This window comes from Falco peregrinus, chromosome 5 (genome assembly GCF_023634155.1).
Source record: "Falco peregrinus isolate bFalPer1 chromosome 5, bFalPer1.pri, whole genome shotgun sequence".
Lineage (NCBI taxonomy): Eukaryota > Metazoa > Chordata > Aves > Falconiformes > Falconidae > Falco > Falco peregrinus.
In genome coordinates, this window is record NC_073725.1 from 48,705,226 (window position 1) to 48,725,053 (window position 19,828).

At 37.4% G+C, this 19,828-nt stretch overlaps 1 protein-coding gene across 11 annotated transcripts in view; it reads right to left on the bottom strand.

The window, feature by feature from the left end:
- EPC1 (enhancer of polycomb homolog 1) overlaps nucleotides 1–19,828 on the bottom strand; it is a 68,025-nt gene that overhangs the window by 3,034 nt on the left and 45,163 nt on the right. For 3 of the 11 annotated variants that reach the window (XM_027781772.2, XM_027781773.2, XM_013296449.3), the window contains 11 exons: nucleotides 18,417–18,562; nucleotides 18,125–18,331; nucleotides 17,601–17,749; nucleotides 16,175–16,331; nucleotides 14,681–14,857; nucleotides 14,491–14,580; nucleotides 14,259–14,407; nucleotides 12,673–13,025; nucleotides 7,220–7,345; nucleotides 709–827; nucleotides 541–627 (listed from right to left, as the gene is read on the bottom strand). In XM_027781772.2, the coding sequence (XP_027637573.2) occupies nucleotides 541–627; nucleotides 709–827; nucleotides 7,220–7,345; nucleotides 12,673–13,025; nucleotides 14,259–14,407; nucleotides 14,491–14,580; nucleotides 14,681–14,857; nucleotides 16,175–16,331; nucleotides 17,601–17,749; nucleotides 18,125–18,331; nucleotides 18,417–18,562 (1,760 nt within the window). Of the gene's footprint in view, nucleotides 1–540; nucleotides 660–708; nucleotides 828–7,219; nucleotides 7,346–12,672; nucleotides 13,026–14,258; nucleotides 14,408–14,490; nucleotides 14,581–14,680; nucleotides 14,858–16,174; nucleotides 16,332–17,600; nucleotides 17,750–18,124; nucleotides 18,332–18,416; nucleotides 18,563–19,828 lie in introns of all 11 variants that reach the window. The other 8 variants (XM_013296450.3, XR_008747185.1, XR_008747184.1 and 5 more) reach the window with 8 other exon arrangements.

The window sequence follows — 19,828 nt, forward strand, 5'->3', positions numbered from 1 at the left end:
AGATCAGTACACGTATATCAGAACTGTGGCCCAGTCATGCTCTCAGACCAAACTGTCAGCATTTGGTACAACTAGTTCAAATCTGAACCGTGACTTATTTCCATGCACTTTTAGCTCCATTATAATCCCCACAACTACTTAAAATACAAAAGAAACTTATTTCCAAAGTTCCACGGAACAACATCATTTCACAGGTCAACCTGTTTTCATGAAATTCCAAACCCAATTCAGAGACTCGGAGGTTCAGACTGCAAACAGCTTCTGAACCTTTTCATGTGTCTGTCACCACTGTCATCACTACACATTTATGAATATTACACGTTTCCACAGCTGTATACAGGACATATTCAGCAGTTAGCTTTAGCTCTTAACTAAAAATCCTGCTCTGAAAATTCCCCACTATAAGAGGAAAATGACATGGCTGGAGATCTCTGCAATTCATATTTCTAAGGCTTTGAAAATTTCATTGACTGACCCATTTTTTTTTTTTTTTTTTTTTTTTTTTTAAGAGGGAGCAGAGGCAATGCCTGCCACACTCACCTGCAGTGTCCCTTCTAAACACTTTACAGAATGGCTATGATGTAGATTCAGGCGAAAGCCACTTTCCTGTTGGTTAGTTTCAAGGTTCTATGGCAACAGTTGACAATTAGAGATGAACCCTGGTGGGAAACAATGAGGGATAAATCATAGCACAGACAAATCCCTCACCTGTGATGTGTTGGCAGAGGAATTACTATTTGCTTGCTGTTGATGAATTTGTGCAAGCTGCTGTTTCTGCATTAGTGCCAGTTGCTGTTGATGTTGCTGGTATTGTTCGGCTGTAAATGCTGAACAAAATACAAAACGAGAAAATACTATATCAAAATATGTAGGTGTTGTGTATATAAACACATCTATAATCCTAAAAAAAACCCCACAACAAAAACACACCACCAAAAAACCCCCACACCACAGCAAGTTCCTAAGAGCCTTAATGCACCTTTATGGCAAAAAGGCTATCATCCTCTAGAAATTTTTGTTCAAATTAAGCCTTCCCTTCTTACGCTCTTTTTTAGTACAAAGGCTTTAATTGCTCTTGCATTTAGCTCGACACCAAAAAGGGAGGGGGCAAAACCACCAAAAACTCTAGTAACTGATTAAAAAGAAATTACAGGTACAAATGGCACCGCTGTTTTCCCTTTGTGAAACTACAGTATCTGCATTATTAGTAAAGCAGGTTTATATGCAAAACTTGGAAACTGCATGCTCTCAGCCCTCACAGGTTACATTTTAGTTGTAGGTACTGGGTACCTTCAAGATTTATTTAAATTTAGTTGAAGATATTAAACTGGGCACACTTACAGCTGTGCAGGCTATCACAGAACCATAGAATGGTTTGGGTTAGAAGGGACCTTAGAAATTATCTAGTTCCAACCCCGCTGCCATGGGTGAGGACACCTGCCACTACACCAGGTTCCTCAAAGCCCCATCCAGCCTGGCCTTGATCATAATACAGTATTTTTGTTGGTTTTAATCACATACGTACAAGCAACTCCATCAATAAAGAATTTGATAGAGCTGCATCCTTCCCTCTAAAAGCTCTGAAAAGTGACCCAGCAGTCAGTGCATCACAAGTCAACAAGAATTTTATCCAGCTAGCCCACAAGTATAAGATCTATAAAAACCAGCATCATTCATACAGATTCACAAGGGGATGCCCAATGGCGTAGGGGTGAGGAGTCATTAGTTCATTGATTAACTTTGTAAAATGTTGAGGGTTTGTCTTTTTTTTTTTTTTTTAAATTTACATTCCAAGTGCAAGGAAGTCTTGTTTTCAATTTAAAAGGCTGGAATGTGAATCACCTTGCAAATTCAGTCTAGGATACATCTTTCAGATTTTTCCTTCCGTTATATTTTCAGATTTTACAGATGCTCCCAAATAAGTGCTATAAACAGTGGTCACACTTCTAGAATGCAGTGGAAATCGTACTTTTGGGAAAGTTCACTACTGTTTGGCAACAAATCACCACCACACTTGAATTCTGTTCACAAACTGCAATTTCAAAGGTTTTTTTGTTAATCACTCCATCAGGCTTGCTTGCCTGAAGAACATCTTGTTTCTATCAAAACTATAATCATCTGCTTCTGGATACAACAGGATTCTGAAAAGCAATGGTAACGTATGTATAAACTTGGGTTAACAAGTCAATACAAACAGCTAACCAAAATTAGAATTAATACTTTGAAATAAACAGAACAAACACTACTGAACATGCATTTTTCCAGCATTATTTGTGGTGGTTTTGTGTTTGTTTTTTTTAAACATTGTTCAAAATCCTTCTATTAAGTACTGGAAATAGGCACTAAATTACCACCAGCACTTTGCCATCTGAGCAGTAGAAGTTATAAATTTTTATTCAGCTGTTACATTCAAGTTATTATTTTTTTTTATGTAACATTCTTCAGGAAGTAGGGATGTACCACTTGTTTATATTGCCGTAAGTCACAAATTACTTCCCAATACTCTTACAGTTAAATCTCACTTCAACATGCTTTATTTCTTCAATGTTTTGAAGTTATTCCTAGGGGAATAGCTTAGTAGTAACGTTCTTGAACACCCTTACTAAAACAAACACACACACACTCCAAAAAACAAAAACCCCCAGAATTCATAGACCAATATTCAGAGGCTGGCTGTTTAAATTTTAGTTCTACTTTACATTAAAAAAAAAAAAAACAAACACAAACTAAAGGACTATTAGTTTAAGACTGTCACCAAACACAGAAGTTAGAGCAAGAAAGCTTTAGTACACAAAGATTAACATGTAGAAAGCTGAGTAGCAGAGGGAGAAAAATGGATGTATTGTTCTAGTACTGATTAGACATTTCGTTTATATTGACTGGTTAGTAGTGAAGTTTTTTTAAAAACTTTAAAATTTAGAATTGGTATGGCTTAGCCAACATAGTGCCAATGATACTGAAGGTTCCATGTATTAGTAAGCTATTTTATTCTACAAACTTTATTATACAAGACACTGGAAATATGCAGCCTGCTCCCAAGCAGCGCAAGTGATATAAATAAAAACTCACAGACTGACAAAGAGGAAAAACAGGAAAAAAAAAGACATGTTACACCACCGTCTTTGTCTGAATTAAGATAAATATTTCCACTGTCATAACCATCTCACTTTTGTCCATTTGAGTAAGTAAAACTTAACTAATATTTAGTTTCAGTTTTCAAGCCTTAGGTGTATTTTAGATTTTGGCTATGAAATACAGTTGTAAAGCACAGTCACCTATATTGGTTTAACCAACTCCAAAATACTGTTTTCTTTTGGAAAAAACAGTAAATAAAGTTTACTGAGACAAGCTGTGTTTGTTTAGGATAGCCATTATTTAGTACAGTCTTCGAGCGCTTTCTGGAAGCAACAGTTAGATGAACTAATTTTCAAACTGCGCATTAGTATATTTCTTTTTAAGTATTCTGTGACCCTTACAGCTGTAAGTTTCCCACCACTATGAAAACAGTATACAGCTGTCACAGTTAACAAGTGACAGAAGAACCACACTATGGCCACAACCTTTACCTACATTCAAACCGCTTCTCTTACTTCTGCTGAAATATCCAGACACACTTACAAACACCACCTCAAAAATGCAAAGGAAATGGCTACTTGCCTGTCATACCTGAAAACACACTCAAAACCAGCTTATTTCAGGTTTTTCAATTTAGGTTAAAACATTCAGCAACATTTTTGCTGCTTCCCTTATTAAAGGCGAAACCCTACTGGACATTTCAAAACACTGTTTACAGAACTATCAGAGATTCACTGTGAGATTCTGAATTAATCAGTTGCATACAGTTTAGAAAAATAACACTGCCCATAAAGGGCTGCTGCAAGCTACAGCCTCCTAAAATAATCTGATTGATACTCCTTTTTCATTCCACAGCATACCCAGATAGGCTCATGTACCAGAAGAGGTTATAGATCGTATTACATAAACTAGCTCTTCCCCCTCCATGCTAAAGGACCACTACATAGAAGGTTTTATTGAAAACACTACTACTGCTACGACTACTGAGAACTATCCAAACCAGAATTTATCATCATTTCTTTTGGAGATCTGCAAACTAAGAGAGCATACTTTATTCTTCTTCTGTTAAAAGCCACCATGTACTTTGCTCACTAACATTATCATTAGGTTTCTTCCCCCCCCTGCTCACAGAATACAGTCTGTATTACACTTCAACTGAAAAAAACCAAGCGTATTGATTGTGAGGTAAATTGTTTCTGGAGACTATCATTCCCATGCACACAAGAAGTATTTGTACATACTTTATGTTAGAGTGGGATATCACACATATGCTCAGCACAGTGGAATCATGGGTGTACTGACTCTGTGCATCTATCTCTGCAGGCACAGTCCTAAACTTCTCTAAGAGCTAGTCTAAGTTCAACAGTCCTCTTTTAAAAAGCAATTCAAGGAGAATGCAATGCAGACCATAAAAACGTAGCCGCTTTAATGGGTTCATTATATGGCTTGCAGAGAGGATTTTTTTTTCTTACCCACAAAGCTAGCTTAGATGCAATCGCATAGGCACCAAACTTAGTATCTCATGAACATAACCTTTTCTAGAAAAAACAGTGTCCCTAAGAACTGTCTTCCAGAAGTCTTATTACCTCTTCCCGTTTTTATTCTAAAGAAAAGAAAGGATACAGCTGAAAAGCTTTCATCTGTGTCAGAGAAAAATGGTAAATGTAGAAGTAGCAAAAATGAATGTAATTTTCTTTTGTGTCATACACTGGTCTTTATCTGCCTGGAAAAAAACCAGCAGGCAAGAAGCAAGCCCACACATTTTCTGTAAACTTAGATCAGCAACCACATTTCTGGTAACTCAGGGTATTGCTACACAAAGCTACATATTCCTGGTATTAATGGAGACATTCAAGGCTTTAAAAAAAGTTAATAAAGCAACGGACAACTGAACAACAGCTTCAAGTTAAAAAAAAAGGGACAAGATGTAACATTCAGTGGTTAAAGACAACACATGAGATTTTAAAACAGATTCTTGCTCCAGCAGCCCTAGACAGTGCAGTGTTTACAGACTCTTCCCAAACAGCATGCTAAGACCAGTGGTCATGGTTCCATCATACAGGAGTAACTATTTAATACTACAGAATGTACTGAATTGGACAGCGGCAAAATAGCCAGCTTCATTCACTACACAGAATCCAGCAAGGGGTGGGACTATCTCAAGTGCCACTACAGATACATTATAAATAAGAACATTACCATTTTAGAGTGTCTCAACTGTCTTCCCTAGCTAACAACTGTACCTTCCCCCCAAACTCCTACATACTTTCCAAGACACTTACAGTAATTTATGCAAGTCACCTGACTCCTCAAATTAACCCAACTCTCTTCCTAACCTTAAACATTAGGAACCTTTTAAGGTACAATGTTACCTGGAGTTATCCACATGTCAAGACAGCTGTCAGAAGATGGGTAGCTCAAGTTTTACTGACAGACAAGGCTACATGAATGCTTCTTACTTGTTTGTTTGCAGCATACTGTTTTGAACTAGAACAATTAAAACTCAGTATGCTTCTGAATTGTCTCTGGTAGAATTCAGAATCAAGTTATAACATTTCAGTTGAGACAACCATTGGGATTTTAAGTCAGTACATCATATAACACTTCTCTTCATTTAACAGCTTGGGATAACACACACCCTATTCTGCAACGGTATCAGTCCTACACTTTAGCAGCAAGAGAGTGTTTTCTGGCTTACAGGCTGCAAAAAGGAATGGAAGGTAGAAGAAAACACTTCAGAGATCCACAGCTATGAATACAAGGAAAGAAACACCATACATTACTAAGACTGACTGACAGGATAAATGCCTGCTTAGTATCTCCTTAGCGACAGCCACAAATCTTGTGCTGTTAAAAAACTGAGTTCTTGCTCACTACGCTATGAATACGCCTTCCCACAATCATTTACATGACTATAATCAAGATGTTTGTAATCTTTAGGATAATTACATACCCCTTTTTTGCTCAAATTAAGCCACTGGATAATATCTTTCAATTGGATGATTCTGTTTACATATCTACCAAATTCTGTGGGATGCTGACACTCAACAAATGTTGTTTCCTAGAGCACAGAGTAACTGTGATGCTGTCAATGGACTTCTCAAAAGATCCACAGTTCTCAGCACTTTTATACTGCAATATAAAACGATTTTTACTAGTGCTAACTCATTTTACCATAGCATTTAACACATACTAGTCTTACAGCGCTGCAGCTTACATTTAGCTTCCTTGAAAATGCAAGTCCTTCCCAGAAGCGGCCAAAACCTGTGAGGCGGTAGGCTAGCTGTGGACCCTGTATGAACAGACTGGTCTTCGTCTGGTAAACAGCCACAGCCCCCCTCCCAACTACTACTGCAAGTTTTACTGTGAGGTAACTCACTAGTTGTTACTCTGCTTCCCTGAAGTAGGAAAACACCAACTTATAAAAAAATCAACCACAAGAACCAGTTTCCTATAAACCAGGAAGCACATCCTGGACAAGAAAATGTGTGTGTAAACTCCTGGCCCCCCTGCTAGCACTCCTTTTTATTTCCTGAACGGAAGACACTCACTAGATTTGCCAGGGAAACTGAACAAGCTTTGTGGAGTAAACACAATAACCTATCCAGGTAAGCATTTTGGTTTTTTAAAGTTTAAAAAAGAGAATCAAACAGCTTAAACCTTTCAGCAAATGCCTGAGTCCTGTTAAACATCTGAAGAATTAGAGTAACTTAAAAAAGCAGTTGCTTTATAACATCAAGTTAACAACTGGAAAGGTTATTTCAGTATGAAAAATGAAAAGTTAAGACTACATTGAGTTCAAAGAACTTCCCTAAAAATCCAGAGTACTGGATCCCTGATCTTCCAGGTAAGGTGATGGTCATTAAAAAGGCAGTTTCAATCAGATAACAGAAGAAAGATCTCATAACTAAAGCTTCCAGTTGAGAAATCCCATAAACTACAGAATTGCTATGGTGTGTGTAATCACATTACAATGTTTTCTTAAGGGAAATACATGACAGCATCACAACCCTGCTGTATAAGAGAACAATTAGTGGTTACTAATGCCAAAGTGCATGCAAAGCAAACATCATTCACAAAACCAAGTAATCCTGAACATCACATTTTTAAATTTCTATTTTATGAAAGATGTTATCTTGCTTACATTGCCTGGTTAAAGATTTTCTACTGTATAGCAAGTTCTCACCAGTGAATTCGGAAGATTGGAGAGACTTAGAGCCATCAGTGTGATTTAGTATTTGATGCACCAGGCCCAAAGATGTTTCACTTTCTGAAAAGAAGTTCAAGATTGATTTTACTTAAACATGGCATTATTAGACACTATGAGAACATGAATCATTACGCCCTTGATTATTACTACAACAGCCTTATATTTCAGCCCAACAGAACTTAAGTATGAAATTCCTAGTATCAGAACTCTAGACTTAGAAATTATAAAACTAGATATAAGATACATATATATGCACTCCCTACTTGGTAGTGGAAGAAAAACAGACAGGAAATAAATAATGAGGATTTTTACTAGCCACTGAATGAAAGTTAGGAATGCTTGCTATGCATTTGTATTTGTCTGCCCATCATTCTTACATGAGTTTCCACTGAAAATGTCACAGACCAGCTGGGGTACGTAGTTTACTCCGCAGTTACAAACATGACCCATCCTTGCATGGGATGCAGACAAAGTGTAACAGTTCACACAAGCCCAAAGATTCAGCACTTTGGAGCAAAGTACTACTCCAACTGGGTTAAAGCTGAATGAGAAAATCTAATGTAATTACAAGTCTCAAAGTCTCCAGAAGTGCTCAGATGTTTTAGTAAGTGCTGACTCTTCCCTCCACCCCCAGTCACATTTCCCAGACTGAAGAGGCTTTTCCTTTTAAGATTTCCTCCTTCAACTAAGCCTAGGGTGGGCTATACACATCTATTACTCCCAAAGCCATTGCTTCTTCAACTAGGTTCTCAACATCTCATCTACGGATAAGCCAAGACTGCAAAGTTCCAACGATAACTCAAAACGGCCATTACAAATGTCAGTACTTTTCATGACCAAGTTTAACCTGCAATGTGAAAATAGGTATTTGAAAAAGAGAAAACAGTAAAACAGAGAGCAGTACTGAGACCATTACAGATGCAAGGATCAAATAAAAAGATCTAAACACAGCCAGTGATAGCATGAGAGCAATGAAAAGGTAGGACAAGCCCTTCTACTCTGGTGCAAGGAACTGCCACAACGATTGAGGAGCTTCTTCCGGCTTCTTTCCAGGAAAGGGATGCCTGAAGACAGATGTCAGGCATCCTTAATGAGAACATGAAAAAACCAGTATAGCTCCATTAAACAGACAGAATGCTAAAGGCACATTTGGGAAGTGGAAGCACAGTTCACCATCCTGCTAGACCCCTGCAAGTGTGCAAACTTGCTTTTAAAAAGCAGATTACGAGACACAAAAAAAGTATCCAAGTCTGCTGGGGAAAATGTACATTGCTCTTCAGTGACTTTCTGTGGGAATTCCTTAGAAATAACAACTTGCAGCACGTCATCTAAATCTCTAGTTTACAAGAGAAAGCAAGGTAAGCTACTCAGGATTCTTTATCTTAACTACATTCTGGATGCCTGCAGTTTTTCATATACAGTAGATCTAGAATACTAAACACCCTAACTCTTAAAAGGCTTCTGCTGGAATACTTCGGCTTCTCAAAGAAAGAATTACAAACTTAGTAAGCAGACTCTACTGCTAGCCTTTTTAGTCTTGACAGGTTTGCAGACTTTCTTTTCAAAGTGACCCCACTTCTGGGCAAAGAACACAGAAAACAACAAAATGCAAGACAGTTGCCTGGTCTTGCTATGCAACCTGGGAACCAGTGCTCCAATCTTTCACTAGTAGACTGGTATCTCTGGTCTGCCTCCTAAACACAAGGCTGCGCCAATTATACATGCTGTGCAGTTTTAAACATCTCAAGCTTTTGATTACTAGATGCAGGCATCCAAAAATACGAACATGACATATTTAACAGCAAGTCTCCTGAAGAAAGCACAGTCTCTCTATAACACGATGCAGTTTGAAGACTACAGAACTGGCAGAACTAGGTCAATCAATTACTCTAACAAGGAAGACTGAATGCCTGGGACACAAATACTTTAGATGAATATTCATGCCTACTGTACATTCCAGACTTAAAACACAAGCTCCACCTCTGAAGATTACGATTCAGAAACTTGATGAGACTGTCAGCAATACAGGCTCCTTTTCTGAAGTAGTTTTGCTGCATTTTGTTCAAAGTGAATAGCCTCCCCACTGAACAAGTTACTCCTCCCCGAGAATCATACTTTTACACTCTTGCCTCTTTTAGTGATATTCTGTATAACATCTGACTGAAGATTCTTGAATCAGCTCTTTTTGCAAGAGGGCAAAGGATTCATTTTCATAATTCTTTAGTACGATGAAAAGGAACCACCCTCTTCAAAAGCGGTGCTACTTTTCTTGGTCACTTGATCCTGCTGCTGATGTCTATACTTCAGCACATGACAAGTCCACTACAAGCCCTGTTTTTCAAGCAACTTGTAAGGGATTTTTTTGTTAAAAAGAAAAAAAAAATCCCTTCAGTTTACACACAAAATCTCAATGCAGCAACATCAACTTCCATATATCTTTCATGATGAGCGCTCTGAAAGCCAGGACCAGAATAACTTGCATGCCTTCAGGGTCAAAGTCACTTCAAAATGTTAATAAAATGCCTGGCTCTTTGGGGAAACCTCTCTCCAATGTTCAAGGATGAAAAGCAATGCCTCCTGTAGTCCGAGAATGGTATGTCACAGCACAGCTTTTATAACATGCCCTCTGATTAACAGAAGACCTGAGATACCATCTCAACTTCATGCCTGTGCTGGCCATGTATACACAGACTTGAAGAGCAAGGTTTTCCGCATCAGCGGCATGTTGTCTGGATTATTCAAGGTGTAAAGAGCTCAAGACTTCTCTGAACTACTTTAATGTGACAACATTCACGTGATTGCGCATAACGAATAGCAGCATGATCACCTCTGCCAGCCACTACACAATCACAGGACAAGCTTCATCTTACAGGTAAGCAACACGGTTTGACCAAAACTCGCTGCAGCAACAAAAGAATAACAGGGTTTTTTAAAGAGTTGGGGGTTTTTTTATGATAATAAAACATTAGGCCTACTGCCACTTCAAAAACCTAAAAGGCAAAGAGAAATAAACCTAAAAAATCCATACCCCAAACAAACTCCCAGCTTTAAAGACAGTTAAGAAAAAGGAATAGGAACACGCTACAGGGTTGTCAATCTGTAGTAGCAACTATTAGAAAAACTTCAGTACAGATATTAGATACCTGACATTTTTTATAGTATTTGCTACAGAAAGTAAGATGACATAGCTCAGCAGCTGCAGCCCCAACTGATACACACTTTTCAAGAACTCAAACTCATAGGTATGAGATACACAAACACACCTGTAATCTGTGTAGACAATGTATCCTAAAGAACCCTCTAAGAAACTGAAAAAAAAGAACACTAGAAAACAGAATGGCACCAAGATGAACTAGACCGTATCCTCCTTTCAAACACCTATACCTAAACAGATGATCATGGTTACAGCACATACAAAACCTCTTACACACCTCCAATGCTACAGGAATCACGACTAAGATTATAAGTAGTTAAATGGGTACAGTCTGCCTGGTAATATTAATAACAAGCGACTTTCCAAAGACTGTGGTAACCAATTTAAACTATATATATCTGAATTCAGACATATTTTTTTTATTATTTCATTCTTGTATCAAACCCTAATAAAAACACAAATCTAAACTCCACTTCATTTGGAAAAGCTGGGAATACTACCTTACATATATTACACAGATGATGAAACATCTGCATAGGATTCCAAGCACAAGTGAACGTAACATGCTAGGTGTTTATATGTATGTATTACTTTCCCACAGGCTTGAAAATACAACCACACAATTAAAACCTTGGACAGAACTCATCAGCATAAGTAGCAACTACATTTAATTCCTACATGGTGTAAATATCTTAATCACCTATTTAATGAAAAAAACCACACACAGAGACATGCTTTAAACTCAATCAGCCAATTTTCCAAGTCTATGTGATTTTCAGGTGTAATGTACTGGCCATTAGTATTTCATAGTGTATTTCTAATCTGTTCATCACATCGTAGTTTTGTTTTCACACTAGTAACCTGACTACCATTTTATCATAGTTCAGACTATCCACTAGACAACGAGGATGCTCTTGTTCAGTTCTGGACTTCGTTTACCGATTTGAAACATTGGAGGGTCAGAATTTAAACAGCAAAAGCCATACTTAGATCACAAACCAGAAGAACCATCAGTTTTAGCCCTAATATTTCCAGCAAGAAGAGTCATAAAAGAGAAAGAATGGAGAATGGGTGCAAGGGCCTACTCTAGGACAGTATGGAGAGGAAGCATTAAATAAAGCAGCAGAATAAAGCTGCCCAGAAAGTCTAAAAATGCAAGGCGGCAGAATTTTCAGGGAAAAAAAATAAAAATAAGGTGGTGCAGGGAGGGAAAGTAAAAAATATATTGGAAAACAAGATTAAAGTAATCCAATACCAGGGTACACTCCTCTTTAAGAAAATCTCCAAAATATCCCACAATTTGGGGAGTTTTAGGTACATGCATCTCTCCCCACCCCACTCCTATGTTACTCAGGTTTTCTAATTTATTTCCAAAGCCGTAATTCGAAATGGCAAGGAAAAGATTATTCTAGGGACTCCTTAAAAACTGGTGGTGAACCTGAAGTAATTTTTTAGTAAAAAACATCACTTTCTGTAAGAAGATGGCACTTATTGTACTGACTGATCAAAATTCAACTTAAGTTACATTCTAACTACATAAATATCAGTCTTCCAGCATGAAGAACCGAATATGAAGAGTGATGCTACCCAACACTATTCTAATTAAAAACCAATTAACACTATATCAAATTTTCTTACTCAGTTCTGCAATTCACGTCCTGTAAGATGTAATCTGCCACTTGCTGATGAGATACAGGGGTGACTAGTCCAAGAATTTTGCCAAGCATGAGCAGGATGCATCACTGGGGGGGACTGGGTATTTTTTGGATGGGAAACGGCATTTAATTTCATGTAAATTCAAGTATGAACTCCTAATATGCTGCGATTTTAAAAGCTTACATTGTGACTAAACATTTCCCACCACCACCACATCTTGTACTAGAAAAGGTTTGAAATGTAGTATTTATATCAACATCTCAATCACTGTATTTTTTGTTTTAAAAATCCAGATCTTCTGAGTCAACCTAAACCCTAACACAATACTGATTTCTAAGTCTTCATATTTCTAAAATTACAATTACATACCAAGGCAGCAGTTGCATGAATTTGAGATGCAGTACACTACCACTAGCAATACAAACAAACATTCTATGTACCAAATAAAGAAAAAGTGAAGATGGGCTGTTACCATCAAAATAGACCATGATGTAAGGTATGGATGACCTAACGACATTCTGGATTATCTGAGCAGGGTGTAACATTCCTAGAAGCAAGTTTGTCAAAATGAACATACCAAAATGTGCTGAACCACTGCTACTTTTACTTTGTATAGAGGTACTGCATGTCTGGGTCCCGGGTTGTGCTGTGCCTGTCCGATTTATACCCCTGTATAATTTCCTACAGGAGAGTTCATCATTGTCACTGTCATGTAGGGATGGTGTCCGAGGCCTAAAATGCCGCCATCTACATGATTTGATATTGACTAGTATCTGACTGAGGTCTTTCGAGAAAGATTTGTCCGAGGTATTTGTTTCTGAGGTATTGGCAAGTTGACTGATTGAAGAGTGTTGTGATGAGGAAAACATTTCCAAATCCAGCTGATGAAATGTATTATCGTAGTCCGAATGCGCTCTGTCTAGTAGCACCCTAAAAACAGGAAAACAATGCAGAATGATACAGTGGCAAGAAAATACCAAGAAAGTCACCAGTTTGCCATGTGTGACAAAGGGATAGAATAAACTACACAAAACTGTTCTAGAACAAGCAATCCCTGCTGATGGACACAATGCATGACTACATGTTACTTTACTGTAAGTACTATGTTTAGGTTTCTCTTCACAGGTATCCTCTAGCTTTTACTGTTTGAACAGCTGATGTACATCACATATATACTGAGACACTGCAACTATACATATTTTTTTTTAAAGTCAGGCTGGAAGACAGAGTTCTACAATGCAAAGAAAAAACCCCAGAGAACAAAATAAAATTGCTTAATTAACTAAAGAGCAATTTAAATGCCCTCCTAAAGTAACTTCAAGTTCAAAAGCCTTATACCCATATATACTGAATGCACCCACAACCATCCCAATGCAGTGGGGACGTCACACATTAACTTCCAAATGCCCTTGCAAAATCCCAGTAAGAGCATTCAGCTCCAATTCTGATTTTGCCGATATGCCAATCTGACTTGCTAATGTGTGAAGAGGTGCTAAGTGTTAATCTGAAAACCAAAACACATTCTTATTATTTTTTAAAATTAAAATCCAATAGCAACGTATAATTTTTAAAGACATATTCCATATTTTAAAAATATAGCATTTATTCAACACTGACCTATTTATAAATTGTTTTGATACAGATGCTTAGAAGCAAAATACCTGAAAGTGCTTAAGTCTTTGATATTTTTGCCATGTTCAAAATTTAAGTTATTGTCATTTAAGCACTCCTCTCAAAATTCTCTGCAACTGGCAAATCACGAAACATGGTCCAAACTCAGAAAAACATTTTCTGAAAAATGTGGTTTTAGCTATTTTTGAATACTACTATTTGAAAACAGCCATGCAAATAATTTAAATACAAGCCACCAATCACAACTGAAAACACAGACCTATTTTCATCTCAGAGCTTGGGAGTGCCATCAATAAACACCCCCCTAGAACCATTTAAGAAAATTGTATTAAAACAGCTTCTACTACCATAAATAAAAACGGAGACATTAACCAGCTAAGGAAACTCATACCAAGTGGAAGTATTTAAAAAGTCAATCTCTCCGACATCTCAATTTTTGAGGGGTTTGGTTTTCTTAAACTTTGCATCTTACCAATTACTTTTTATTTTAAATTTTGTTTTTAAAAACAGGAACAATTATGTAGGACTTACCTTCCACCACGGCCGACCCGTCTTCGTGCAAACCCAATACACCTCTGTGGTACAGTGAGGGTGGTTAAGCAGTATCTGTAACGCACATCTCCTAATCTTCCCTCTTTAGGGCTACTCCATGGCCAGTTGCCAGGTTGGTCTAAATGAGGCTTAAAATAATTTTAAACAATTAAACACAAGATATTTTCCCACAGGTGCTTTGTCTTATGAAACACAAGGAAATTCTACTTACAGCATAGTACTGACAGCCTGCTTTCCTACGGAAGGCAAAAGGACCATCAGGATCATTTTCTTCCTCAGCCTCCGAAGAACCAGACAAGACCTTTAAGAGGGGGATGGGAGGTGTATGAGGAGAGATATTAGTCAATTAATGAGTTTTACTTCTTTCCCCAAGAGCAGCATAGAACTCTTACAGGTCCTACCTGGGAGAGAGGTTCTTCATCTGAGCTAGGAAAATCATACTGATTCAAATCTTTAGCATTAAAGACTGGCAGTGCAGCAGGACTTGTCTGTTGAGGAGTAGCAGCAGACGACGAAGGTAAGACTTTTGGCTTCTTCTCATACTTTCTTTTGGGTCTAATAACATCAGGTTTATCTTGCTGCAAAAGAAGAAAACAGCAGTGTAAAATTAGACACACAAGCAAATTAGATGAAATCAGGAGTTTTGGAAAACTCCTTTTTAAGCACACTAAAAAGTGAACTCATCTTTCCACCACCTTGATAGCAAAACATGCAGTCATTTCATGAATATCTGTATCTCATTTCCAGTAACTGAAACATTTAACAGACAAAGTGGAATCAAGCACTCTTAGCTCAATCCATGCTAGATGAAACAGTAGCTGTTAAGGTAACAGTACTATTTCGGAGAAGTAGACCAAAATATATAAAATTATCTCCATGAGGCACCTGTAATAGGCATTTATGCTGTGTTAGGGAATTACTAAGCACTAAACAATGCTTTAAAAGCAAAAAAGTTAAGACTTCGGAAAGATACCTAGAATCTCAGAAAATCCTCTAAAAATTAAAACACATCTCCCCATACTATGCAAAGTCAAATTGAAGCGCACTTCTCAAGTTTCCAAGAAACAAGTTTCTTTCAAGCTGCAAGACACTGTGCTGACCCAACATCACTAACAGGTAAATAGATTGCAGCAATCTCAATTAAAATGCTCTACTCTCAATGGAAGTATTCACCAATTCAAGCCACCTTGCCAGATTCAGAACAGGCTCTGGACATTCTTCAGTTATAAGAAGTCTTTGTTTAAAATTCAAATTATACCTCAGCATTTCTCTTGTGTTACCTGACCTATTTAACATGCTCAGTTGTTGGCACTGTAGCTATGCTGTGTATGACACAAAATTAAAGCCTGCAGGGAAAAAAGTGCTGGTCAGCTGTCTAAATCAAGTAAGATTGACACTTTAGTTAAATATAAAACCAGACAAAGACATACAGTATGCTGGGAATATCAGTGGATCACATTGAAAAAAAAAAACCCCAAACAATAACCCACCCTCCGGAACAAAATAACTACATAATTTAGAACAAGAAATTACGTTTTAACTCATTAGTCCTATCTTTGTCCAGTATCTAGGTAATAAATACAGTTTTGTTCAGGCTATCCTAACTTTATGGGTGGCATTAAAGAAAAACGTTCGTATGTCCCAGAGTAACAACACTATTGCATGCATCCTTTTGTCTGTAGTTCATCCATACTGCCTTTATTTCTGTCTTGAGGAATGCTGGTAGTCCATATGTTATCCCCGTAACTCCAACAAAGCAAAGCATTTTATTCCAACTGCAGCTTAGCTAGTCTATTTTCAGTTTCAAAACGCTTCTACCCTCCTCCCATCATAGAATGCTGTATCTTGCATACATAACAGCATAAACTATTAACTTGATTACTGACATTACTCACTTTAACTTTAAATTCTTTCAGTTCCATAGCTTCTTGGTGTTTAAAAGGACTGCTGTTAGTCACAGGAATGATGGGAATAGCATAGGTAGGTTTAATTGGTTGCCGCTGTGCCATGACCTCAGACACGATCTCTCCACTGTAGTCACCCAAATTATACCTGAAATCAGAATTATTATTTTTTTTTTATTTGCTGAAATATTTGCAATATCTCTGGTAAAAAATTGCACAACACAGAGAAACAGGCTAATACTTGCAACTTGGGCTAAAGGGACATCCAGGATGACAGTAAGTAGTACAGAAAGCATTATTCAGAAAAGGGGACTTGTAACATGGAAACTTCATTGTGATGAAGGAAAGGCGGTTTCTCTCCCTGCTCACTTGGGGACAGGTACCATTTAAAAACATACATTTATCGCCCAAAAGGTTTTTAACACTGAGGCAGAGTGCCATATTCATGAATCTTCCCTCTCTGTGTTATGGAATATTTTCAGAAGTAGATCCGTGAAACATGTTACATTTCAAGACCTGTGGAAAGTGCGGAGTCGAAGCAGTTTTCCATTCTAAGGGGGGGCATTAGAGTCTCTCCTCTATTCAACAGCTTTTCCTTGAAAAAGCTACAGGAAAGTCTTTGAAATTTCTCCCCTCTCTATTTCTAATGAAAATGGTCAGGGCTTGAAAAAAATGCCCCAGTAGAGACATTCAACTTGTCTCTCTAAGAAGTCAGCCTAAACCGTTAGTTTTAAAGCTTTACGATACTGACTCAAACCATTTGTTTTCAAACACGGATGCTCAAGTTAGAGAAGTCTATTCAGATTTTAAGTATCAACCTAGAGAACTATTACACATTTCAAATACAATTCTCAGTTGATTGGGAAGTGGCAGCTGACAGAGCTGAGCATTTGGTCTTCATCACAGCTGACAAACAGGATGTCAAAAGCAGCACTAAGAGGAGATGACTAGACAGCAACATTTTCTATCGTATGAAATGCTTATGTTTTCCTCAAGACAGTATTAGATCAAGCCTTGCTAAAAAAGAACAGTGATAATTAAGAAAAACAGCAATGATGAGAAACAGAATTAGCTGGGACTTCCTTATTCTACATATTTCACATAAATTCCTAAATGAGTTTACCTAAAACTATGATCTCTCTTCCTGTATAATATATAGGATATACACATACATTTGAATACACACATATATGTAATAAAACAACATAGATAAGTGTGATGGGTCACTTTCCCATAAGCAGCACCTTCCTAACATTTTATTTTGCTTTCCATAGCCATATATAAAAACAAGCTCCTGTAAATGTGAAAGTGTCTAAATACTTACTTTAAAAATCTCTCGCTGTTTTAAGTATTTGTGGGAATCAGAATACAAAGTAGTTTCCAAAGCTTTCTGCAGCAAGTTTTCAATAAAGATTACCTCTTTTCCATAATTTCCAGTGTTAAATGCAGCAACTCTCTCTTGCTTTTTTCCCTCCTCTTTATCATCTCCAGGATGGTTACTGCACGACTCAGATCTCGACGGAGCTTAAGCATCTTCTCATAAGATGCTTCATCATTTTTTCGATTCTGTAGATACACAGTGCATATGTTTCCCCAGATCATGTAAATTAAATAGTCTGAATTAAAAGTTCTAAATGTTTATGTATATAGAAAACAAATCACATGCTAAAACAGAGAAGCATGTGCATGCTATCAATGAGCTACAGCTTACCAACACCATTAAGTATGTTTAGCAGTAGATCTAGTGAAAAAGAATACAAACTTGCATTCAATAGCTGTCCTAGTTTCTTCTATGTTGTTATCCTTGCAAATTTAAACAAAAGAACACCATGAATTTTATTGTTTTATACTACAAAGCAGAATCACTTATTTATATAAGATCCTTCTCCCCCTCTCAAAAAGTAAGAGGGGGGAAGCAGAGGAAGGTACCCATCTACTCACTTTCCGTGTCTGCATCTTTTCTGTCCGTCTTCTAAAAGCAACATAAGGGTCATTTGTGCTGGAACCATCTCGCTTCTCTTGTTTCACTGCTGGGATAAGAGAGGGACCTCGACAGTTTTTCCTCTTTTTAATCCAGTACTCATATACTTCTCTGATCAATTCATCATCTTCCTTCAGCAACAGCTTGGCCTCTTGCAGGCTGACTGGCTAAATGTAAAACCCAGCATGTCACTTTCATATAGCAATACACAGAGTGTGCATGTCAAATACTTTATTCAAAGTACCATTGTACCTGCTGACCGCTGCCTTTTTCTAGTCTGTCTATCATCTCCTCAAATTGCAAAGGAGAGATGTCCATTCTTTTCTTCAACTTATTCACAAAGATCTCATCTTCTGAATCCAAGTCATAATCCGGCTGCTCAGCATCCAAACTGAAAGCTAAACAATGCAAGTGAAAGGTGTAAGTTAGTTTTACTACAGAAATGTTTTTTTCTGATAGCAACGTCTGGAGTACACACCAGATTCTTCTCAAAACAAAATCAAAATCATTTGTTTGAATGTTGGAGTAATACTACTTCAAAGTTATATCTAGGTTTTTTTACACCATTAAAAATTGATATTTATTTAATTATGCTTTTGTTGACCAATGAAAGCTTACCAGTGGTAAAAGCAGCTAGCAGCTTTCTACCTCACTGCTTTCAGTAAGAAATTAATTTTAGACTGGTCAAAACTTCCAGTGCTGTCTAGTATTTTGCGGTTTTATGTCTTGTATTATTAGCAATTCAGACTTCAGCCCAAATGCACTTAAAAGGTACTTCTACTGAAGTATGTGCAGACTGTATTACAATGACATTACACATACTCTCATCACTGATTTTTGTGATGTAGGCAAGTCAGAGTAAACTGGCCCAGTATGGTCTACTCTGTGTAGCAAGGCATTTTCAAATACAAGTAATGTTTTGCAGAACACAAACAACTGCTCTGTTTTCCACAATACCCTATGAAAATGCAGCATTCTTCATTCAAAACAAGATCTCCCTAGTTCTCATGCCTTGCTTTTAATAAATACATAGCTAGCAGACAACGCAGCTGAAAAATAAAAATCACTATTTCCTGTTAGACCACTAGATAAGGAAAAGAAGAATAAAAAAGTGTAACCTTAATATCAGCATGGAAGACTGCTAGTATTAGCCCCTTCATTGGTTAGAGGCAGAGCGACATGCTCTAATCTACCTGATCTTCCACCTGATCTAGTGGAAGTTGTCTCTGCTTATTGCAGGGTGGGGTGGTAGACTAGAGAATCTTTAAAGTTCCCTTCCAACCCAAACTATGATTCTAATACTTTAAAGCCATCACTGAAGCCCCGACTGCTATAGAAGATCCATTTACATAGCACAGGTACTACTTTTAAAATTCTACTAATTATACCATGCAACAGATTATATTTTTAATCATGTTTTCAAAAGTTATCTGAAGTATCATGATGATCACATCCATACAGAATGGCTGCTATCTTCCAACAAAAACAAAATCCCAACACACTTGCCAGTCAGTGATATCAAAACCCATCTACTTTTAGATGGAGAATACTTCCATCCAGGCACAGGCTAATACTACTACTGCTGCCATTTCTGCCTGGCTTCCCAATCCACTTTATCCTGGTTTAAGTTTCAGGGGAGAGGCACTCTGTAGAAGAATGGCTGC